Here is a 26,153-nt window from a genome sequence, read left to right as displayed (position 1 = left end):
TGATCTACATAGAGTAGTTAAATTAAACTTTGATAAGAAACTTGTTAAACTTAAATCTCTCATAAGTTCGTGGAATAGAAAATTTTTCACTCCAATAGGTAAGATAACCATTATTAAAACATTGCTAATTTCACAATATAATCATCTTTTTATAGCTCTTCCAAACCCACATGACTCTTATATAAAAAAGGTAAATAGCATATTAAACAAATTTGTGTGGTGCTGAAAAACTGATAAAGTTAAACGTGATGTTATAATTAAGTCATACGAACATGGTGGTTTGAAAATGATTCATTTAAAGTCTTTCGTAACAGCACTAAAGGCAACTGGGTACGGAGGATCTATAAAGAAGATGATAGTTGGACTTTCATTCCTGAAAACTACATGGATAAGTTCTCTTTAGCTAACTGTGGAATTCATAAATTGAAAATTATATGTGAAGAATGTAAAAATAAATTTTGGAAAAACGTTCTAGAAGCATGGTATCAAACAATAGTGTCGTCCAATTTATATAGTGAAAAAATATGTGAAAATCCTTTGTGGTATAATCACAATATTCAAATAAACAATAAGCCTGTTTTCTGTAAAGAGTGGTATAGAAAAGGAGTGCTTTTTATATATGATGTAATTAAAGAAGATGGTTCTTTTTATAATTTTGTAGAATTTCAACATAGATATGATATAAGGTCCAATTTTTTAACTTTTCATAGTATAATTAGTGCTATAAAACAGTTTATAAATAGTAAACAAGAAATCTTTGCTTTAGAAAAGAGTATTTGTTTACCTAATATACCTTTAAATCTTAATATTATATTAAGGAGGACTAAAGGGGCACAGGATATTTATGCTGTTTTATGCCGAAATGATACAAAACCCACGTCACAAAGGAAATGGTCTACGGTTTTTAACATTCAGGACAAATTATGGATAAAGATTTATGCATGTCCTTTTAAAACTACTGAAAGTACTAAATTAAGATGGCTTCAATACCGAATTAACCATAGAATCTTAACTACAAACACACTCCTACAAAAAATGGGAATAAAACAAAATTCAACTTGTACTTTTTGTAAAAGATTTCCAGAAACAATTGAACATCTATTTTGGGATTGTGGTAAAGTATGTGAAATTTTGAGAGAACTAAAACAATTGCTTGCAACCAGTAATATTGATTTGAATTTTGACAAACAGGAATTTATATTTGGACAATTCAGTTCAAAGGATGCTGATTTGATAGTGGATAATCTTATCCTATTATTGATTAAACAATACATTTTTAANAAAAAAAAAAAAAAAAAAAAAGTACTTTGACATTTGGAAAAACCTCCTCTAGAGATTTTTTATCGCTGATTCCCTATCCAAAACTATTATTTGATTACCTTTTGATGAATTTGGATTTAGAGACTTAACAGATCGCCAAAAAAACTCATGTACCCGAGTGGACTTCCTATCATGAATGAAAAATGCTACAGGAATTGTTTTATTATTTTGAAATAGCACATGTCTGAAGACTAAAGCTGAAACATAAAAATCGCCTACTCGAAAAGTAGTGTCATATGACATATACAATTTCTCATCTGATTCAACCTGAAGTAATAAATTCAACTCGTCCAATAATTCATTATTTCCCAAAACACATCTAAGCTCTGGACCTACAGCAAATGCCAAAATCGTGAATAAAACCATCTAAATGATACATAAGCTCTAAAGTACTAGGCCTATATAACTCATGAAATATGTCGTTTATTGCACCGAAACTTACATAATTATAAACAGTGAGGTATTTTGTTCTATATACCTGAAAATAACATATTATTTTTCTCTAAATATCTAATTATATGTGGAAAAACCGTGATTTTCAAGGTTGACTGCGGCATACAAGTTTTACCCCTTGAAATACACATAATCGTCAATTTCTAAATTATTAGATAATAAAAAATAAAAATAAAAAAATTCACATTTAGAAAATAATGTTTGAATTTTTTGTTTAATTTTATATTTTTTTTCATAAACGATCGCGTTAATGAGATATTAAAATATCTCTATATTCCTGGTACGGGGTTTTTGGGACGGGAGCGGGAGCGGCGTACAAGATTTACCTACCACCAAACTTTCGGAATCACTCGTACATTTTCCATACAACGGAGTCAAAATCTCGAATGAATCATCGTCTTATCTGTTGCTTATGTGGACCAAAAACACGGATATAGACAACACTAAGTCACTAACCTTTGTCTAATATAACATAATATTCGTCTTATTGACGACCACGTTCAACAGTAAGCTGGCTCCCTTAAACTTGCCAAAGACTTTCATTTGACACCGTCACACAACTTCCGCCATTGTATCGCAAGCCAACATCGATCATGAACATGTTCGATGAACTGGGTAAGCAAACAGACCGTACGTCTAGTTTCTTTACAGGGTATAAATACATATCTTGTATCTGGGAACAACCATCAAACTGCCAATACGCCTACTCAATGAATTATAATAATAGATATTTCAGTTGTTGTCAGGCGCATTACACGAATTGCCCTATCCTTTAAGAATGAAATAGGTTGAAACTAAATCAAAATGTCAATATTCAGACCTAAGCTGACCCCCGTGTGGTCATTGGGGCGTGTTGGACCTGTGATTTACATACAGTCAGATAACAATAACGTCATTTGGCACGACACACATACTTCTTGTATATACATGCATGACTTCAGACCATGTGTGTTTCTCAATATTAGGAACCGTGACATGTTTGATCATGTCTCATTGATTGGATATTGATTGCCTGGTATAAGCCTATTGCTGTCCCTCATTCATGTCGATCAGAGCCATGTTGGAATATCATTTTAATACTTGCTAAATATGGTGATAAAAAGGAGCTTTACATAAATTCCAGTTTATAATCAGTTAAGCCATCTAATTCAAAATTCCTCCCAGAAGTATTCTCTGTTTTAAAAAGGTAAGATTTATGATTTTTATATCAGTAATCATATATTGTTATATTTGGGTCGGTTTGTATAATTCTTTCCGACCTGTTTGAAAATCAGATAGATTTCAACATTAATTAATTCCCCAACATTTCAAGTAAATGTCTGGTACAATTGAACCACTAGGTCTGCTAATTCGGGTCTATTTTAAGTAGAGTATTATATCAATGCTTTCTCTGTTGCTAAGCTCTGACAACAACAATTCAACTGCTATATATATTTAACAGATCCTTACTCAAACCTAATAGTATGGAGTTCATTTTCACCTGCAGACCATACTATAGTGCACAGCAATGATTTTATTTAATCTAAGGCTGAAAATGAGCAATGCCATATGACACACTTTAGTGCAGGATGGTCAGTGTTGACAGCCAAACACTTATAACAAAGCAGGACAAAATATTATAGGGGTCCCATGATAGTGTAGAACTTTCCCAGTCAGTGATTGTTAGTTCTCCTGTTAGCTAACTCTATCTGGCCAAACAAGACAGATTTGTATGACTTTGTTTTAACTCATAGTCTTTTATTGATAAAAAATAAGGTGCTGGAAAGACTTAAAATTCATGATATAAGACCAGCAGATCCAAATAAATTACAGGTGTGTGATTTCACCAACGTACCAAAATAACCATACACACATTGAACAATCCATTGCCCCATTGTGCTATAAAACATGCACATATGTAATGTGGTAAGATTGTTTGATCAATTTCACAAAACGAAAAAAATCCAGAACGCTTGAGTGAAATAAATAAAGTACATTGTATACATAATATCTGACTAGTATATTTTGGACTTATTGTACATGATGTATCCATTCCTGTTAGATAAATAAATAACCATGTAAACCTGGCTAAAATACTTAAAATCAGGAAATGAACGAGTTTAACGACAAAGTATTAATCCATATGCCATTCCTTAATATCTTTCAACTGTAATGGCTATAGCACAGTTTTGTGTACATCATTAATGCCCAGTTATCATGATGTACTCACCACACACAGTGTACTATTGGGCATTCTCACCACTGTACCTTTTTTAAAATTGTCTTACTGTAATTTCAGGTCAAAGGGGTCAATGAACTTGCACTGAAAAAATCAAAAAAAAATCTTGTATAGATCAGTTAGGACAGGAGTACAGTCAAACTTTGCGGGACCATTGGCATTGATTTGAAACATTAGGACATCGACTCACGAACATGGAGTTTCTAAGTGACAAAACACAGGCTACTTTTTATATAAAATGTATAAATATAGCTTTACAGTAATAAGAATAACAGGTTCACTTACATGCTGCAATTTTCATGGTGATCTTATCAATTCAGCATTTCTTCATTTGTCAATTAAGAAAAAAATACATGGCATTCGATTTCATCAAAAATTTGCATGTTACCAACAACTTGAACCAATAAATATTAACGAGTCGAACATACCATTTTCTTTGACATGTACCTGACGGTACCCTTACTGTACCTGACAGTACCCTTACTGTACCCATAAAGTACCTGACATTACCCTTACTGTACCCCTTTCTGTACCTGACAGTACCCTTACTGTACATGACAGTACCCTAACTGTACCTGACAGTACCCTTACTGTACCTGATTGTATTATTACTGTACATGACAGTACCCTTACTGTACCTGACAGTATACCCTTACTGTACCTGACAGTATACCCTTACTGTACCTGACAATACCCTAACTGTACCTGACAGTATTATTACTGTACATGACAGTACCCTTACTGTACAATCAGGTACAGTAAGGGTAAGGACCTGACAGTCCCCTTACTGTACCTGATAGTATACCATTACTGTACCTGACAGTACCCTAAATGTACCTGACAGAACCCTTACTGTACCTGATGGTACCCTTACTGTACCTGACAGTACCCTTACTGTACCCCTCACTGTACCTGAAAGTACCCTTAAGGTACCTGACAGTACCCTTACTGTACCAGACGATACCCTTACTGTACCCTTACTGTACCTGATGATACCCTTACTGTGCCTGACAGTACCCTTACTGTACCCCTCACTGTCCCTGAAAGTCCCCTTAAGGTACCTGACAGTACCCTTACTGTACAGGACAGTACCCTAAATGTACCTGACAGACCCCTTACTGTACCTGATGGTCCCCTTACTGGACCCGACATTAACCTTACTGTACCTGACAGTCCCCTTACCGTCCCTGACAGTACTATTACTGTACCTGGTGGTACCCTTACTGGACCTGACATTAACTTTACTGGACCTGACAGTCCCCTTACTGTACATGACAGTCCCCTAACTGTACCTGACAGTACCCTTACTGTACAGGACAGTACCCTAAATGTACCTGACAGACCCCTTACTGTACCTGATGGTACCCTTACTGGAACTGACATTAACCTTACTGGACCTGACAGTCCCCTTACTGTCCCTGACAGTACCCTTACTGTACCCCTCACTGTCCCTGAAAGTCCCCTTAAGGTACCTGACAGTACCCTTACTGTACAGGACAGTACCCTAAATGTACCTGACAGACCCCTTACTGTACCTGATGGTCCCCTTACTGTACCTGACAGTACTATTCCTGTACCTGATGGTCCCCTTACTGGACCTGACATTAACCTTATTGGACCTGACAGTCCCTTTACTGTACCTTACAGTACAATTACTGTACCTGATGGTACCCTTACGGGACCTGACATTAACCTTACTGTACCTGACAGTCCCCTTACCGTACCTGACAGTACTATTACTGTACCTGATGGTACCCTTACTGGACCTGACATTAACCTTACTGGACTTGACAGTCCCCTTACTGTACCCCTCACTGTACCTGACAGTACCATTACTGTATTTGACAGACCTCTTACTGTACCTAACATTAACCTTACTGTGCCTGACAGTACCCTTACTGTACCCCTCACTGTACCTGACAGTACCCTTAAGGTACCTGACAGTACCCTTACTGTACCAGACGATACCCTTACTGTACCAGACGATACCCTTACTGTACCCTTACTGTACCTGATGATACCCTTAATGTACCTGACAGAACCCTTACTGTACCTGATGATACCCTTACTGTACCTGATGATACCCTTACTGTGCCTGACAGTACCCTTACTGTACCCCTCACTGTACCTGACAGTACCCTTAAGGTACCTGACAGTACCCTTACTGTACCAGACGATACCCTTACTGTACCAGACGATACCCTTACTGTACCCTTACTGTACCTGATGATACCCTTAATGTACCTGACAGAACCCTTACTGTACCCCTTACTGTACCTGATGATACCCTTACTGTACCTGACAGAACCCTTACTGTACCTGACAGTACATGCTCATTAGTTTTACAGTCATTACAATACTGTGTAACAAGTATGGAAGAACTAGATAAAATATAAAACATACCAAAAAGATTTTACATATATGTATTTTATGTACCTAACCTTATTAGTCCTCCACTGGTTCCTGGGAGGGGGGGACAACAGGTTTGCACTCCATCTGTCCGTCCGTCCTTCCGTCCAAGAAGTTTGTCCGGGACATATCTTCTATATCATTTCACCTGGAGTAACCAGATTTGATGTACAAGGACATCTTGGGGTGGCAGCGTGCACTGTGACCTATGACTTGACCTTTGATCTTAACTTTTCAAAAAGTTTTGTCGTGGGCATATCTTAGTACTATTTCACCTGGAGTAACCAGTTTTGGTGTACAAAGACATCTGAGGATGAGAGAGTGCAGAGTGCAAGAATTGGGTCACTGTGATCACCTATGACTTGACCTTTGACCTTAACTTTTTCAAAATTTTGTCCTGGACATATTTCTGTACTATTTCACCTAGTGTAACCAGATTTGGTGTACACGGATGGCAGAGAGCAAAAAGTATTTATCAGGTATACTTTCCTAACAGTAGGTACATCCTGGCATAAGTGTAATGTTTGTTAAATATAGAAATGATCACTGACGGAGGACTATGGATTGCCTTGCAATACTTTGCCTTGTTTCACTCAAGTCTTCTGAACTTTTTTCATTCGGAAACATTGATCAGCTGATCTTACCAAACGGTACATGTGTGTTTTATGGCACAATGAGGCGATTGATTGTTAAATGGCACAATTGTGTGTACTATGTTCACATGGTTATTCTGGTGCATCACACAACTGTATATTGTACTATTTCTTTTGTCAAATCACAACAACATTAATGTAACAAATGCATTAAGCTCAGGTGACCTTTAATGGCCATGGGCGTCAGAGTAAATAATCAGACCCTAACATAAACTCTACTAACCCTGGGCATCTAGCTAGAGGTGGAAATAGCAATTAAAATTGCATGTTGTTGCATGTACTGAAGACATGCATGAATCTTCATCAAAACATTTGTATTTGCTGAGAAAAGCATCAGGATAGTTTGTAGTTAGCTGTTTTCTTGTTTTGTAGAGGTTGCTTCACTTAAAACCTTACCTGGTTCTCCTTTTCCTATTATTGTTGGTGATTTGTTGGAGAATTCTAAGCATGACTGATGATAGAGGTCAAAACTTGACCCATCTGTTTAGTACAGTAGTCAGTGAGACAGCCATCACCAATACTACTCCACACCAAGATCTAGACAATACTACTCTCCTTCCACAGGTAAGCTGTCTGGGCTGGGCACTCCGTAGGCGTGGCCGTATCGTACATGCTTTAATTGTTAATTAGGTGCTATTGAAACAACTGAAATATCTGTTATTATGACAATATTCTAAATTTGGATGTCTATGTGTATGATTAGGGTGGATGCATGTTTCATTTACAAACATTTGAAAAACTAAAAAAAAAAAAAAGATCTTTGACAGAAAATAAAAATTACCTAAATAAGAAATCAGTTCCAAATGTGTCTGTTTTTTTTCTGAAATTGAAGGACGAATTATTGTCCGATGTTATGTCTTAAGACTTGTGCTTTTACCTCGCATATTTGAAAAATGATAATATTATGCAGTCATTCTGGCATCAGTGTTGGCAATTGTTAAGGTTCAGATGCAAGTGTCGAAAGTCACTGATATTGCTTGAAGTACCAGTATTTATACGAGGATGCTAATATACCATAGAAGTTCCTTACAGGTTCGACATTGATGTAGTTCAGTAGAAATAGAAAAAATATTTCAAAATTTAAAACTTCACTTGACTTTGCCAAAATTTATAGGTTTAGGCACAAGTTTTGAAATGTCATTAAAATTACATGGAGTATTTTTACTAGGATGCTTATTCAGTTGATTTTTTTTACGTCAAAGTCAACGGGATCATGGATGAACTTTCGCATTCGCAGTGTTCCCAGGTTTGGAAAGTTTGTATAATATGAGGCTATCTGAGTTTTTTTAAATTTTTCTAACTTTTTCAAAGTTTAGATCTATCAACAGCCAATAAAAAACAAAAAAGATAATAATATCTAATAAAATTCAATTTATTCATTATTATTATTAGCTCACCTGGCCCAAATGGCCAAGTGAGCTTATGCCATGGTGTGTCATCAATTTTTTGTCTGTCTGTCCGTTTAAATATGTAAGTTGTTCCATATTTTTTTTAGCCAACCATCATCAGATGGTAGGCTATTTAAGTCGCTTGTTGTCCGTCCTTAAACAATTGTTAGTTCACCTGGCCCCATTGGCCCTTATGGCATGGTGCGACGTCCATCGTCAACTTTTTACATTAAACAACTTCTTCTCAGTAACCAAAAGGCCTAGGGTGAGGATATTAGGCCAGAAGCGCTGGGACTAAGGGCTACCAAGTTTGTTCAAATAAATGACCTTCATCCTTTTTCAAGGTCACAGGGGTCAAATATGTTAAAATCTTGAAACAACATCTTCTGAATAAACAAGAGGTCTAGGGTGATGATATTTAGCCAGTAACATGCTGGGATGAAGGGCTACCAATTTTGTTCAAATAAATGACGTTGACGTATATTCAAGGTCACTGGGGTCAAATATGTTTAAACCTTTAAACAACTTCTTCTGAATAACCAAAAGAGCTAGGGAGGTGATATTTGGCCAGTATCATGCTGGGATGAAGGGCTACCACATTTGTTCTAATAAATGACTTTAAATCATATTCAAGGTCACTGGGGTCAAATATGTTTAAAACATTTAAACAACTGCTTCTGAATAACCGAGAGGCCTAGGGTGATGATATTTGGCCAGTTACATGCTGGGATGAAGGGCTACCAATTTTGTTCAAATAAATGACCTTTACTTATATTCAAGGTCACAGGGGTCAAATATGTTAAAATCTTTAAACAACTTCTTCTGAATAACCAAGACGCCTAGGGTGATGATATTTGGCCAGTAACATGCTGGGATGAAGGGCTACCAAGTTTGTTCAAATAAATGACCTTTACTTATATTCAAGGTCACAGGGGTCAAATATGTTTAAAACCTTTGCATGACTTCTACTTAATAATCAAAAGGCCAAGGGTGATGATATTTGACCATTTTAACATGCTGGGATGAAAGGGCTACCACAATTATTCAAATGAACGACCTTCGCCCATATTCAAGGTCACAGTGGTCAATATATGTTTAAATCTTTAAATGATTTGTTCTGTATAACCAAAAGGTCCATTGTACTGATATTTTGCTAGAAGCATGCTGGGTTGGAAGACTATAAACTCTGTTCAACTTAATGTCCTTGTTCAACATTCAAGGTCACGGGCGTCATATGTTTAAACCTTGGGGCAGAAAGTAATCCAGTAGGATCACATTTTGTAACACTCAAATACCTCAAGCTCAGTATCAAAAATTAAACCATGTCATCTCTTGACAAATAAACTGATAAGGGGATTAGCATTGCGCCGTGATTAACCTTGTAGTTAACTAAAATGGCTAAGAAATGTTTAAGCTGAAAAAGTGCCATGGAGATGGGGTTGATATGTATCAGTCGGTGAAACCAATGCTTGTTTTTTGCAGATGAGTGATTTAATGACTACAGCACTGGCTAATGTGACTGGCAATATATCGGATTACCAGGACAATACGACCAGACCAATGGGGGATCCCTGTGCCGCAGTCTCCACAGAGAAGAGCATGGAAGGGACAGAGTTCTATATTGGACTGTCTCTTGCTATCAGCTCAAGCTTATTTATAGGCAGCAGTTTTATCTTTAAGAAATTAGGACTCTTGAAATTGGCCAAAACCCAGGGCACAAGAGCAGGTATGAATTTTATTCAAAACCACAAGGTGGCGCACATATAGCCTTCAATTTCACTATGACATATTTCAGGGGTGCAAAGAGCGTAAGTGTGCGTAACCCCTGGAGTATCAAGGATGTTTTACCCTAAGTGTCCATTTATTTTCCTATTACTTCTCCAGTTCCTTCCCTCCCCTCTTTGTCAGTTTTCTTTTCCCTCTGAGTGTCAGTTTTACCCAATCCTGCTTTTCCTTTTCTTCCGAATGTCCCCTTCCGTTTTGTCTACTTCCCCAAAATATCCATTTCACCTGAATGTCCCTTTCTTTTGCCCCCTAACTCTCCATTTCCTCTTTATGTTCCTATTTTGTGTCATCTTTCTTTTTTGGATATATTTTTCTCCTTGTTCTTTGTTTATATCCGTTCCTATTGTATAAGTCTTTGTTTTCTGCTGCAGAGTGGGGCAGACTCGTTAATCTGTAATATATGTTAGCATTATATATACATAGGGTACAAATATTTGGAATCATGTGTGTTGTTATCCCATGTCTAGTGTGTCACTAATTCAATTGATGGTAATTTTAAGATTTTACCAAAGTGTCCTCTCATACTACGAGGCTTACAGATCCCAGATAGAGAATCGCTTACAGCAGTCAGTTTCATAGTGTATTTCAATAAAAAAGATTGATATAAACAAAAAAAGGTAGAAGTAGTTTACCGATCATAAGAAACATCCATTAAATCCACTTTGACATGGGTCTGATTGGTCAGCTAGGTGGGACATCCACACAGCTGACTATCACCCTACAGCAAGAGGGAGCTGACAAAGACACTTCCTACTTACCTAACCCAAATCACCAAGCATACTACGAGGCTTACAGATCCCAGATAGAGAATCGCTTACAGCAGTCAGTTTCATAGTGTATTTCAATAAAAAAGATTGATATAAACAAAAAAAGGTAGAAGTAGTTTACCGATCATAAGAAACATCCATTAAATCCACTTTGACATGGGTCTGATTGGTCAGCTAGGTGGGACATCCACACAGCTGGCTATCACCCTACAGCAAGAGGGAGCTGACAAAGACACTTCCTACTTACCTAACCCAAATCACCAAGCACTTGTGTAATTTACCTGGCTAGCAGATTACACATTCTACTAACTATTTACTGGTTTATTTGTTACAGGTCAGGGAGGATATGGTTACCTGAAGGAGTGGCTATGGTGGTCAGGCATGATATTAAGTGAGTTTATTTTATATTTCCATTGAAACATATCCATTGGAACATAAAATTATTGCCAAAATAATCATATTTTAGACAAATTTAGTGACAGGTTTCTAAAGGATGTTTTACAATCTCAACTAATTCAAGAACATTATCCAAGCAAAAGCCTTCATTAAACTACACGCAAACAAGGTTGGTGTGTGTGAGGGGAGGTACCTCATAAGGTTGCACAGTGGAAGTACATCCTATGTAGATGTACATGGCCTTTTTTCAGGGAGTTATATGGCCCTTGAAACTTATTTTTTTTCTCCAGAAAAACTTTTTAACTTCTTAACTATTTGTTGGACTTTTTTGACACTTAATGCAATAAAAGAGCATCATATGTAGTTGTGAATGAAGAAAAGAATGTGTGATTCTACCTTTTTTTTCTGGAGTTATTGCCCTTGAAACCTTAACTTGTAAGTGCAACTCCTCCTTAAGAATCACATGAACTGGTAGCTATAGTCATCAACCTGAGATGGCGATAAGAATTTATACTTGTGATAGGTCTGACCCTCCAGGGGCCTGAGTGGTGATAAGAATTTATACTTGTGATGGGTCTGACCCTCCAGGGGCTTGAGTGGTGATAAGAATTTATACTTGTGATAGGTCTGACCCTCCAGGGGCCTGAGTGGTGATAAGAATTTATACTTGTGATGGGTCTGACCCTCTAGGGGCGTGAGTTTTGATAAGAATTATACTTGAGATGGGTCTGACCCTCCAGGGGCCTGAGTGGTGATAAGAATTTATACTTGTGATGGGTCTGACCCTCCAGGGGCCTGAGTGGTGATAAGAATTTATACTTTAGATGGGTCTGACCCTTCAGGGGCCTGAGTGGTTGAGAATTTATACTTGAGATGGGTCTGACCCTCCAGGGTACTAAGTGGTGGAGGGTTTATACTTGAGATGGGTCTGACCCTCCAGGGGCCTGAGTGGTGGAGGGGTTTATACTTGAGATGGGTCTGACCACCCACGGACCTGAGTGGTGATTTATACACGAGATGGGTCTGACCCTCCAGGGCCTGAGTGGCGATAACAATTTACACTTAAGATAGGTCTGACCTTCCAGGGCCTGAGTGGTGATAAGAATTTACACTTGAGATGGGTCTGACCCTTTAGGGGCCTGAGTGGTGGAGCCAAAAGGGGTCAAATTGGCTTAAACTTTAACAATCTTTTTCCTCAGACCCAGTTATGATAGGATCAAATCCTTTTTGTGGATGGAAAGGTTAAGGGTGCTGTATCAAGATCACCCATTCGTCCCTGGGGAGGGGGGTAAGGTTTACTATGGTTTATTAGCTCACCTGGCCTGAAGGGCCATGTGAGCTTATGCCGTACTGCAGCGTCCATTGTCCGTCGTCCGTCTATCATCCGTCTGACATCCGGCATCATGATTCTTGGGTATGTTATGTAGACCAGTAGTGCGTATCTTTTTCTTAATTACAGTAATGAGGTTAAAGGTCAACTTTAAGTGCTAGTCAGGGGTCAAATGTCAACATGGGTTAAACGCTTTAACAAGTTCCATAAGGCCCAGGGTCATGATATTTGGTCAGTAGGTACCTGGGATGGAGTGTTATAAAGTTTCCTCATTAAAATGACCTTGACCTACTTTCTTAGTCACAGGTCAAATATGTTTAAAAGATCGAAAAAACAATATCCCAACAACCATTTGGACTAGAGTCATGATACTTGGGTATGGTATCTAGACCAGCAGTGTGAATCTTTTTCTTTATTACAGTAATGAGGTCAAAGGTCAACTTTAAGTATTAGTCGGGGGTCAAATGTCAACATGGGTTAAAAGCTTTAACAATCTTCTTCTCAAGTTCCATACGGCCCAGGGTCATGATATTTGGCCAGTATGTACCAGGAATAGAGTGCTACAATTTACGTTGTCGTAAAGTAGGCACACAAGTGGATTGTCTTCCGTAAAATATGACGAACGTGATTGAGATTAAAATAAAGAGTGTCTTTCAAACAATAAGTTTCTTAAACTATTTAAGTTTGACCAAGGTTCACGTACAATATGAAAAAATTGTCTTTGTTTTGAATCTCAAATAACCCACGTACGACGCCGACATGGTGTTGTCGTAAATCGTGATCTGCGAGAATTTATTCATTGCAAAATTATGACCTATGTTTAATTACACTTTCCAAATCTCAATGTAATAAAGAGTTACCTTTTGTGTTATCATTTTATTGTTCAAACTATCGTAACAGGAGGTTACAGTTTTCACTTCCCTCGTTTACGGCTGGTTTAACCCAATTTCATAACATGGCATCCAATTGGTCAATAGCAATGTACACATTTATCATTGCCTGGTGTTCTTATTTGCATATTGAGGTCATCTAATGAAATGCTACGTTTCAAAGGTAGAAGGTCACTGTGCGATAGACAAACTCGCAGAAAACGATGTCGCACTTGCAGCAAATAACTAAAGAAATTAAACTATAAAAAGATGTTACTAGCGAAAGAACAGTATATATATCAAGATAAAGGTAAATGTTTACCAAGTCTCATGTTTACAATTGATTTTGATGCAGAATACTAGCCAAACACTTGTATGCCTTCATCACTACTGCAGTAAACAATCATAATTACGATCGTACTGATCGTCTTTTTGCTACTAACTATATGAAATGTAACTGCATACTGAAATGTAATACAAAGAATATGATTATTTCTATACTTATTTCTATACTTATTTATTTATACTATATTTCAACTAGAGTAAGGAACAAGGTTAGTAACAAAATATCTTTATTTTACAAACTTCTTCGTAGAGCCACATCACTTAGGCATTTGACTAAGTTCACCTCCGGTTTTGAGGTCTGAAAAAACGTTAGAAAATATGTATTCTGTTTATGTCATGTTTCTGTTAATATCATGTTTTTCTCTGACAAATGGGAAGTGATATTAAGCGAAATCTACTGTATAAAGTTTTCTCTTTAAAATGACCTCGACCTACTTTCAAGGTCACAGGACTCAAAATGAAAAATTCAAACAACGATATCCTAAGAAGCATTTGATCTAGATCGAGTCATGATACTTTTGTATGTTATGTAGACCAGCAGTGGGAATCTTTTTCTTAATTACAGTAATGGGGTCAAAGGTCAACTTTGAGTGCTAGCCGGAGTCAAACGTCAATGTGGGTTAAAAGCTTTAAAATTACAATTTCACACTCAAATTTCAAACAACAATATCTTAAGAAGCATTTAAGAGGTGTTAAAATGTCTTGTGTTCTAGTTACCAAATTTGGTCTAAAGTTACCTATATGTCAGTTTCATGTAACAAAGAAACACCTCTGGGTATAGGGTAAACCTCCGGTTACATGTGAAAAAAACTAAATACATATTATCAATCATGTTCAAATTACACGAAATTATAGCTGCTAAAATCATCATTGGCAACAATCATGACAATCAGTCAACTTGACAATGACGGCCTATTACAATGTATTTGTAAATCTGGTGATGAATAATGGTGCATATGTTATATTTACTTACACATTTATAATTGATTATCAAACACAAGTAATATGACAGCACACATGTCTGTTAGTGAAGTGACGGGAACATTCTATGCTCGGTACTGAAAGGATGTTATACATGGTCGGGGCCTAAAGTTGTTTGGCTGGCATGCAAATATTTAAAAGAAGGAGACTAAATCATCACTAACATGTGGCATATTTATGTACAAACAGCTGTCCATCATAGATACTCGGTCACTACTTTGTTACTCTGTTAAATGCTGTCAATGTGAAGATAGATCAGTTTGAGCGAGTGGAGCGAGGCTATTACTATTATTGGGTTTCCGATTGCAAAAAAATGATCAATAATCCCCAGGCGTATATTGTAAGTTGTTGGTTATATGAGCTTTTATTCTTTGTCACATAACAATAACAAGTAATGATAATATTTTAACTCGGCTCAACAGGTGAACATTAAGACCCATGGGCCTCTTGTTTTGTGACTTGGCACAATAGAAATACATCATATGTTAATGAAGATAGAAATTTGCAAGTAGACTTTTTTGCTGGAGTTATGGCCCAATTGACACTTCTATTTCTTGTCAGTGCAGCTCCTCCTAATCATTTGTTTATTTTTTGTTGTAAGTAGGGAGAGAACATCCTATGGGGATGAGCATGAAGGAAGGGATTTGTGATAAGGATATGATCTCCTTGCAAACGAAGTTAGAATACGTAGATTAAAATAAGGGGGGGGGGGGGCTTGTGAGCTTGCTTAGTTTCCCTAGGTGTATTGTGATTAAGCAGATATATAAGAATGTTACATTCACACACCTGTAACAATTAAATGTTGTATTGTTTCATTGACTTATTTTTAGCCAGCCATCATCAGATGGTGGGCTATTCATCAATTCATCCTTCGTCCGTGGTCTGTGGTCCGTCCGTCCATAGTTGAAGTTTGTTAGCAATATTTCTCAGAAATCACTGGAGGAATCTTTATCAATTTTCAGATGAAGGTTCCCAATGGTCCCTTCTTATGCATATTTATTTTTGGGACTGATTGGAAAAACAGGATGGCCACCAGACAGCAATCTTGAATTTGGGAAGTTCAATTTTGTTATCACTATTTTTAGTTCACCTGAGCTTTATCTCAAGTGACCTATTGCTATCCGTCCGTCGTCGTCCATCGTCCGTTAACATGTTACATTTTCAACTTAAGCTGAAATACTGTCAAAGGGATTTCATTGATACTTTATGGGAATATTACTGACATCTCCCTGACAAAGTGTTGTTATTTTTCAAGTTGATCAGAAATCCAATATAGCCGTCACGGCTGCCATTTCGAAAACCTATTTCAAACTTCAAGTCCAGTTCTACTGAGCCAATTTAACTGAAACTTGGTAGGAATGATCGACTCATGGTCCTGACAAAGTGTTGTTATTTTTCGGGCCGATTAAAAATCCAATATGGACGCCACGCCACGTCTGCCATTTTGAAAAAAACTATTTCAAACTTAAAATGAAGTTCTAATATGCCGATTGAAATGAAAATCAGTCTAGGAATGATCAACTCATGGTCCTGACAAACTTAAGTTAACGTTATACTTTACTATTTTTTATTCAAATTGGTAGGGATGATTGACATCATTATCTCCACTTCATATATCAATAACAAAAAATAAATACTGTAGGACTCAGGTGACCGTTAAGGCCCATGGACCTCTTGTATATATGTATGTTCCCCTTGGTCCTCTTGTTAAAAATACACCTGGCCTTTATGATAATTCATCCGTTATTGACACTTGACAGCACTTCTAATTACATAACAACAACAATTGTTTTTTATTTTGAATATATATATTCTTACACAATAACATTACATAGTAGCAAACAACATATAACATTATCAGGTTTAAGTAAAGGTACAAGATTCCTGTTTAGGACTTCCAACATGGGACTGGGTTATGGTACATGTAAGGAAAACGAAGAGCAGAGAAGGTAAAAGGGTCATCTTTGTGTAGATCTGATAAAGATCCTTTGATGTTGGGTGCCAAGATCTCTCTAGGATCTCTTGTCTGTTACAGTGATCACAGGGGAGTTTGCCAATTTTGCTGCGTATGCGTTTGCCCCTGCCACACTTGTTACCCCTCTGGGGGCACTCAGTGTCCTAGTGAGGTATGTATACTATGTATTTAATTACTTTGTTGGGAGGAGACATGAATATTTATTCACCTGAAATTTGTGATCTATACACACTGAGGTGAACATATGTGTACATATGTCCTAAACAATGAATAGAACCCAACTGTTATGGAAATCTCAAAGTATATATATCAGGACAACATTTATAATATATTGTATAATTTGTGAGGTTTTAAAGGGGCTGTTTAGTCAAATAACACCCTTTAGATCGATTAGATACTGATATATATCTGATATCTTCAAACAAAATTTTATGTAGTTGATTAGACATGACCTTAGTCCAAAGTCCAGAGTGGTCAATATTTAGCTCGCCTATTCAAAGAATAGGGAGGCTAATGACTCATCCCCTTGGTGTCAGGTTAAATTTTTTGGGCAAGTGTTTTCCAGACAGTGTTGGATCCTCACACTCCATACACTGTTGTCTATTATAAGGTTTAGGCATTTATATAGAGTGGTAGCAATGTGCTGAACCATATTTTCATATTTTAGGCCAAAACCTCGTAATTGGACTTGGGTCAAAGTTTTTTGGCACACTTTAGATTAACGTTTTTGGGAAAGTTTTTAGGTCACCTTAGCTTTAGCTCAAGTGACCTATTGCTATCCGTCTTCATCCAACGTTGTTAGCATTTTACATTTTCAACTGAAGCTGAAGGGAATTCATTGGAAATGTTGAATTTTGAAAAAAAACTATTTCAAAAATAAAGTCAAGTTCTAATGGGGCGATTTAACTGAAACCTTGTAGGAATGAACGACTCGTGGTCCTGGCAAAGTGTTGTTATTTTTTCGGGTCGCTCAGAAATCCAATATGGACGCCAATGCCACTATTTTGAAAAACCTTTTTCAAACTTAAAGTCAAGTTCTAATGGGCCGATTTAACTGAAACCTTGTAGGAATGAACGACTCATGGTCCTTACAAAGTGTTATGTTTCGAGTCCATCAGAAATCCAATATGGCCACCAATGCTGCCATTTTGAAAAACTATTTACTAGGTCAAGGTCACTGTTACTATTTATAGAAAATTGTCAAACAGTTAGATACATTTTCTGTGGCAAGGGCAAACTTGGTAGTAATAATTGACTGTTGGACATGGCACTGGTGACAAATAATGTACTATTCTCCTTTGGCATCATTATTTCAACAACAGCAACAAAATACTATAGGACTCGGATGACCCTTAAGGCCCATATGGGTATCTTGTTTTATGCAGTGTTGGATCACCACCATCAATAGGCCCTTGTCTATTATAAGGTTGTAGTTATTTATATGGAGTGTAAGCAATATGCTGAACCAGTCTTTTTTCACTTCCAGTAATAATGTATGACACACAAAGGAAATAGCAGTTGCCATCCATGCCAGTGCCTTTATTAGGTTAAATGAGTTACCGTTATCGATGAAATAGCTGTTCATGTTCTTACAGTACATTCTAACATTACATAACTGATAAAATCACTCTAAATGTCTACATCAATTAATATAATGATGTAACTACTTACACCATTTATTCAATGGCTGTACAACCAAATCAAAGTCATCATTACCATCCACACAAGTATATGGTCAATGTGACCTACTTTAGGATTGATTGCTAAAATTATATAAGGTTATTTCACTTACATGACCTTATACTTCAATATTTATATATATACAGCTATATAACACAGAATGTAACTTTAGCCCAGATTTTGTAGATGTATGGTTCACCAACATTGTCTACAACAAAACACTGTTCTCACACTAACAATAGCAGATTAGTAACCTACAATGTACAACATATACCAAAGAGATGGAGATCCACCGTCCGCTCTTGGTATGTTTAGTGGAGTTCAGCAGACCCCACTTGATGACATTTCTATGGAATAAACTAGCCCAACACAACAGTAATAAATTCAAAAGAATAGATGACCAGACAATATCAAATGGGGAGATTCGGCAACATGTGAATTGTTTAAAGTTACTGTGTCTCCCCATTTCACGTTGTACAGCAAAACCTTGTTATATTACCACCATTTGTTCAAAGAGATGTTGGCATTATAAAGGAGTTTGGCAAAATATTAAAAATATTTATTAAATATTTATATGCATTTACCTCTGGTCTATATTTTTTGTCTGTGCTGGGTGCTTTGCCATGGTATTTCAGTGAGATAGCACTATAAAGTCCGCAGCAGATCTAAGCTACATTCGAACCTCGTTATCTCAAACTCTTTTAACTCGAAGACCCCGTTTATCTCGAAGTATTTCTCCAGTCCCGGCCAAACCTCTTCTTTATCTTAGTAAATCAAAATCTGATAATACGAACCCTGAAAAGTCTAAAAACTTTGATACCTTGATAAAAGATATCAGTTTTGATAGCGTAAATCTAACATCAAAACATCGTTTACTGCATAGTCATCAAATTTCATTTTGTCACTTATTAATTCTTTGATACAAATAAAACACAAAAGTACTACATCTCGCCATTCCGTGTTTATGAACATCTTTTGTGAGTAGACTAGCATGAAATCGGTAAAAAGAATTTACGATAAAGCTTCAGACTGGAAAGTGTGCGGACTGTCAAAACCATGTTGTTCATAATAAAAATCAAACTTCATCAATGTTGATCGACAGTATTCTGTACATACACCCAAACATTGGTCACAAAGCGTGGTCATGCATAAAAGAGTTCCACAGTTGAAATCACAACCTAGGACAGCTTCATGGGTTCATGTTATTACAGGAGCCAGTATGGCTTTGAAAGTCGATCTAGAGAATTAAGAGCAATGCTGTTGATTACATCGAGTTGAGGAGGTGTCAGGTGTCACATTTCGCTTTAATGAATCAATGTGTTACATGTACGATATAATCTGTTTGTGTGTGTTTTCATTTACAGAATCAACTACGCGTACGCTTCATTACTGTGATTTGTTTTAGATTTGCATACTTTCATTGCCGCATTGTATAGTACGAGGACGGAGACAGCGGGATAGTTTGATTTTTAAATGTAACACTTCAGAAGTAAAACTTGACAGACTTGCAAATACAAATGCAGACCTGGAAAGACTTTGCCAAGAGCTAGACTAGCCAAAAACAACAATTTAATAACTAGGCCAGTTTAAAACGATTTCACAATGTGGTCCAACTGGTTTGATCGCATTAAACGAAAGTACGGTTTTCGGAAATAACTTACTCTATTTTTGTAAGGGTGTTTATTGTAAAATAACATACCTGTATTTGTGATATTGATTATGTATATCATTCATCGATTGATAACAAGCATTAACTATTAATAAAATCAACAACTGCTAGTGCTATGTCAAAACAGCAAATTTCATACCAAATTTATGAACCCGCATAACTTGAATACTCTGATAACTCAAAGTTTTTCCACTTTGAGATAACGAGGTTCGACTGTATGATATGAGAATTTCAGTTCATGGATACCTTTGGTTAAGGTAAAACATTGTTTGTTTATGTAGGGTAATTAAGGTAGTCCGACCTATTTAAAACAACTGTCTGATTCAGACCATAACTTTCTATTTATTGACATAGGTTTTACTGAACTACATGTAATGTCGAGACTATTTACTCTACTTTTCCAGTGCGGTGCTGTCCTCACGGTTCCTGAACGAGAAACTGAACCTGCTTGGTAAGGTTGGCTGTACCTTGTGTGTGCTGGGGTCCACTGTCATGGTCATACACTCACCAAAGGAGCAGGAGGTCAACAGCATGTCCTGTCTGCTGGACAAGATTGAGGAACCAGGTACACACTTCATAGCATTTATTGAGAATATTTACAGGAACTAGGCAAGCACTTAATTAATTGGCATATTTACAGGAACGAGGCAATCACTTCCTTACTTAGTTGGAAATGTCAACAGTCTTCTACTCCAGACCATGATATGCTAGAATCAAATTCTCTTCATTGATGGAAAGGTCCTAAGGTGCTTTATTTTGCTTACTTTCAGGGAAAATAATTCAAATTTGGTTATAATAACGTCCATGTGATTGCGATTAGATGATATGAAGGTCTTAGGGTTGGGGCAAAATGTTAGAGTCAGAAACTGTTCATGGCTGGGAAGGTCCTACGGTGTTTTTATATTATTTGATACATCCCAACAACAATGCCCCCGAGCTCCTCGTCTAATTATTTATGGTATATTAAAGCTATATTGTGTATATTATTTGTGCTATACATTTTGTAGACAATTAGTTAAGAAACTTGAACAGTTTGTAGATATTGTAAAGCATTTTTTTGCTATACCAAGTACTTAAAACCTATTTTGTTCCTATCTGACTATTGACTTCCAAGCGTTCGTACTTTTCGTGGTGATACAAACATTCAAACTAGCCACCCTGGCATCACAGATGCTAAGATTTTTTCACTACTTTTCCAACACAGTCTCAGTTTTGACTCTAAATCAATTCATGTGAGTGTTAAGGCCTGTTGGGTTTCTTGTTTGGGGATGAAACTTGTATGTACAATATGATATAGAAAGACTGAGGCTAAGTTCAAAGCTGAACAAAATCTACTTATTATTAATTGGCATACTGCACTCTGATTGGTCAAATAATCTGATTCTGATGAAACTTGTCAATATTTACATTATACAGTGACAAAGACTAAGCTCAAAAGGTGAGCAAAATCTGTGTATATGTGATTAGCATCGGCTGACTAACTGTTTCCACATAATAAGGTATTCATTAGGACTGGATTCAAATGAAACTTGGTCAAAATTTACACTCTTAGCAAAATCTGCCGGTAGTAAAAAAATAAATCCTTTCCTTTCATATTGGCTCCATCAAAGTAAGTAGAGGCTACAGAGCCACATAAATGAGATAATACCATATTAAATGCAATTCAATATCGGATCTCATGATTTTGCTCTGGATAGTTATGGCATGTGGATTACATGTTCTATTTTACTCACATCAAAACAAGTATAAGAATTGTATTGGAACACAGATGGCTGATAATTAAGGCTCGTAGACCTCTGATTACAATTAAAAAGTTCTGTTCAATGTGCATTGATGTAGGAGAGTACTTGTGTTTTAGATACAAAGACTTCACTTTGTAGCTATAAGCATGATATAAGCATGATAAATGTACTTAAAAGGTTTCTTCCTTTTATTATAGGATTCATCATATACTGCATATTCATCGTGTCACTTGCTATCTTTGGAATATTTTTTCTGGCTCCACGCTACGCTCACAAAAACGTGTTTGTCTACATCATGATCTGCTCCACACTTGGATCGTTCACAGTGGCTGGCTGTAAGGGACTCGGGGTGGCACTGAAGCAGACGTTCAATGGGGACAACCAGTTCACCAGTTGGTTGACATGGATTTTACTTGCTGTTGTTATACTGTGTATACTGATACAGCTCAATTATCTCAACCGTGCATTAGACCAATTTAACACGTCTGTAGTCACACCTATATATTATGTGTTTTTCACCTCCTGTGTGATTGTAGCTTCTCTGATATTGTTCAAGGAGTGGGGTGCCATTTCAGCACAGGACAGTATCGGTAATCTCTGTGGATTCCTGGTAATTATCGTGGGAATATTTTTACTACAAGCATTTAAAGACATGAATATATCACTTTCAAACTTGACCACTATGAAGCGAGATGTGGAGTCGAGTAACAATGGCGATATTGCCACGCCCGTGACATTTGACGAGAATTACACAGACTACCACGATGATGAACTTGGCTTGCTAGATGAAGATGCTGTGAGCAATGTAAACAGTGACATTCCACTTGAAACTGATTATAGGGATGATGTGGAGTTTAGATAATACTGTCTGCCCAAGGACATCAACTAGTTTTAGCAAAATTTGAATGTTCTTTTTTCCATTGTCAAACTATTGCATAATGTGTGTTTTATGAGTGATAAAAATCAGGCAGAGGTTTTATTACCTCATCTTAGCAAACTTAACCAGAGGTTCCTGTTGTGGCAAGGTGTTGGTGGTCCTAAGCTGCAAGTCAAAAGTTCCCTAAAAGCCTAATTAGTCTTAAACAGAGGTAAAAGGATTTGGAAAAACATATGTTGTAAAGCATTGTTAGACAGACCAAGGATGATCAATTTTGTGTAATGATAGATGTGTTCTGTCACTCTTTCCGACCAATTTAAAAGAAACTTTGGAAGGATGGGTTAACAGATTAAACCTGGCAAGAAGAATCACCTTGCTAACCAAAAATATTTATTGTTGAATTGATGGTTGTTGGTCCCTTGGGGGCTTGATGTCGGGTTACAGTTTTAATGAAAATCCAGATGTAGATTGCAAATCCTTATTCCAGACTGATCCAGGCTGGGGACTTGCTATGAGTTACCCTTAGGAGCAGAGGAGTGGGACACAACTAAAAAAACAGTTAAAAAACCTAAATAGAGATTACAAAAAAGAAAGTTGAAATTTGTTTTGACTGCTTTTGAAATGTTCCCCAGTGAATCTCCACCTTTTTGTTTGTACCTGTTAACAGTTAGGAGCTGGCTTAGGTATAAACACAGCATAAAGTGTCCTACACATAAATATCACAGTAGTCAAACATGTCAGAGGACTTCTTCTGAAGAGCTGAAACATCTAGTCATGATGTTAGGCTGGTATCTTCCTTCAATGAAGCCCAACAAAATATGTGGACAAAAATGACCTCAATTACCTACTTTCAAGGCATCAGGGTCAAATTTGTTAAAAACTTCAAACAGCTGCTTCTGAAGAACTGCAAGGCTTGATATGAGGCTGGTAGCTTTCTGAGAGTGATCCTGACAAAGTTTGGAAACAGAAATGACCTTATAGTCAAGGTCTTTGGGATCAGATGTGTCAAAAACTTTAAACAACTACCTCTGAAGAATAGAAATATCTAGAGTACTGATATCAGGCTGGTAGATTACTGGGATGAACCCCAGAGGAAGCCAACCTCTTGCGCTTAGTCACAAAAGCGAGATGAGTGGATAAAATTGTCCTTGGCCCACTTTAAAGGTCACTACATTTGGATTGTCAAACTTATTAAAATCTTCTGAATGGCTAAAAGTCACAGGATCATGTTCACAGTGGTCACCTATGTCAACAACGTGATATGTGGGATCTGAAGGAATGAACAAGACTGACCCTCTTTTACGAGCAGCTCATGAAAATAGCTTCAATTCTTCCAACAAAGATTCTTAAGGTGCAGTGTTAAATAATCATTAGACACAGACCCATAACGTGTAAGGCAAATGTGACGTTTTTGAATTCAATATTCAATGTCACAGGGGTCAAATGTCAAAACGTGCAAATGACTTGATCTAAAGAAAACAAAGGCCTAGAGTGATGATATTTAAGTATGATTTGAGGGATTTTAACTAAATTTTGTGGAGAGTATCCTTAGGCAAAGGGGACGCAATTTTGTATAAATGGAGGATTGCTTTTAGGGGGCAGAGGGGCAAGGCCCAATTGGGGAAATTGATGTTAATGTTTAGAAAGAAGAGACCTATTGAGTGACAGCTGTTGCTGAGAGACAAGGCCAATATTTGGAAATAGCAGTATTACATGTAATAAGAATAATTTTCCATGGTTGCTTTATTATCCAGGTGAGCGATACCGGCCTCTTGTAAATGATTCCTTCTGAATAGCCAGGAATAGGTGATTATATCTGCCAGCAGCATGCTGGGATGAAGGGCTTTCAAGATTGCTCAATGCCATAGACCTACTTTCTAGGTCATAGGGGTCCAGTGTGTTGAAATCCTGAAGAAAGACTTCTCAATAACCAAAAGTCACAGGGTGATGATACTTTGCCAGTAGCTTAATTACTTGGATTAAGGGCTACCACGTTTGTATAACCATATAAGACTTTCAAGGCCACTGGGGTCAAATTAGTTAAGATATTGTAAAAGATTCATTTGAATAACCAATAGTTATAGGTGAGGATAGTCAGCCTGTTACCAACAGTTATAGGTGAGAATAGTCAGCCGGTAACCAACAGTTATAGGTGAGGATAGTCAGCCTGTAACCAACAGTTATAGGTTAGGATAGTCAGCCTGTAACCAACAGTTATAAGTGAGGATAGTCAGCCGGTAACCAGCAGTTATAGGTGAGGATAGTCAGCCTGTAACCAACAGTTATAGGTGAGGATAGTCAGCCGGTAGCTTTATTTGGTCCATTTGAATAAATTTGACTTTGTTCCACTAAGACGGTTAAAAGTTTGAGATTAATGCAGATGAGCGATGTAGGCCCATTTGGCATCTGATATTTATCTTGATTAGAATATTTTAAACTTGCACTGCCAGCTTTAGTATCTTAACACATTCCTGGACCAAGGAGATACAGCTACAAGTAAAGCTCAAAATACTATGAAAAATATTATTTTATCAATTTTATCATCATTTGGTGTATAAGTATCATTAGTGAAGGTGATTCAATACAGTAAAATAGGGGCAAATATATGAATAATTACTCCCGAAGATTTATTTATGCACATCAGTGGAAACCAGTCCAGCTAATGAGTTCAATGGAGCTCTTGTTGTTAAGTGTTGAATGATTTGAATTGTTTGTACATCAGAATTCACAACCAAGCGTTTCTACAGCGACTTGGTTTCCTTGTTTTGTGTATAAATTGATGTTATACAGCTGTTGTGCAATGGTGCGAACAGATCAATTCTGTTACTTTACCAACAGTAAAACAGGTAAGCAGACAGAAGGCAAGTATTTTTGTAATCAATTTTGTTCGTTATATATATGAAAGTATAAATTGTTTTAAGAAATTATTTTACAATCTTGGATGTAGAAGATAATTTATTGTTGATATTTCATACTTTGTACCTTAGATTTCATGTGTGATACAGATTCTCTGTCAGCCATACCTGTTACAATATCATATATCATTGTACATAACACGGTCTATTTGAACATATCAATCTTTCTACCATAACCATTATTAGTTAGGATATTAAGGCTTTATCACGATATTATTATTATTATACATAAATATTATATATTTTTTCAAAATGTTTAACAAACTGAGTATTTCAAAGAAAAATTGTTTCTAATAATTAAATAATGAAAATATGTGATAGTGTGGTGTACTTAAGTGTGCTATACCTAGGTCTCAAAAGGAATTAAAATGATTTGTGTAA

General features: G+C 36.8%; 1 protein-coding gene across 4 annotated transcripts; it reads left to right on the top strand.

Annotated features, from left to right (window-relative positions):
• Positions 1-2,137: 2,137 nt before the first annotated feature.
• LOC110460468 (magnesium transporter NIPA2-like) lies at positions 2,138-26,153 on the top strand. Of its 4 annotated transcripts, none has more exons than XM_021513399.1 (7): positions 2,138-2,388; positions 7,426-7,617; positions 9,924-10,167; positions 11,328-11,384; positions 16,950-17,040; positions 20,643-20,803; positions 22,178-26,153. In XM_021513399.1, the coding sequence occupies exons 1-7, from the start codon at positions 2,380-2,382 to the stop codon at positions 22,840-22,842; spliced, it is 1,419 nt and encodes a 472-aa protein (XP_021369074.1). In that variant the 5' UTR covers positions 2,138-2,379; the 3' UTR covers positions 22,843-26,153. The 4 variants fall into 4 exon arrangements, with proteins under 4 accessions (XP_021369074.1, XP_021369073.1, XP_021369076.1 ...); XM_021513398.1 differs by having other exon boundaries at positions 2,138-2,403; XM_021513400.1 differs by lacking the exon at positions 2,138-2,388 and adding an exon at positions 2,747-2,959.

The sequence above is a fragment of the Mizuhopecten yessoensis genome, unplaced genomic scaffold, assembly GCF_002113885.1.
Source record: "Mizuhopecten yessoensis strain PY_sf001 unplaced genomic scaffold, ASM211388v2 scaffold10405, whole genome shotgun sequence".
Classification (NCBI taxonomy): Eukaryota; Metazoa; Mollusca; class Bivalvia; order Pectinida; family Pectinidae; genus Mizuhopecten; species Mizuhopecten yessoensis.
Note: the sequence above shows the minus strand (reverse complement) of the source record. Positions and strands in the feature narration are given on the sequence as shown.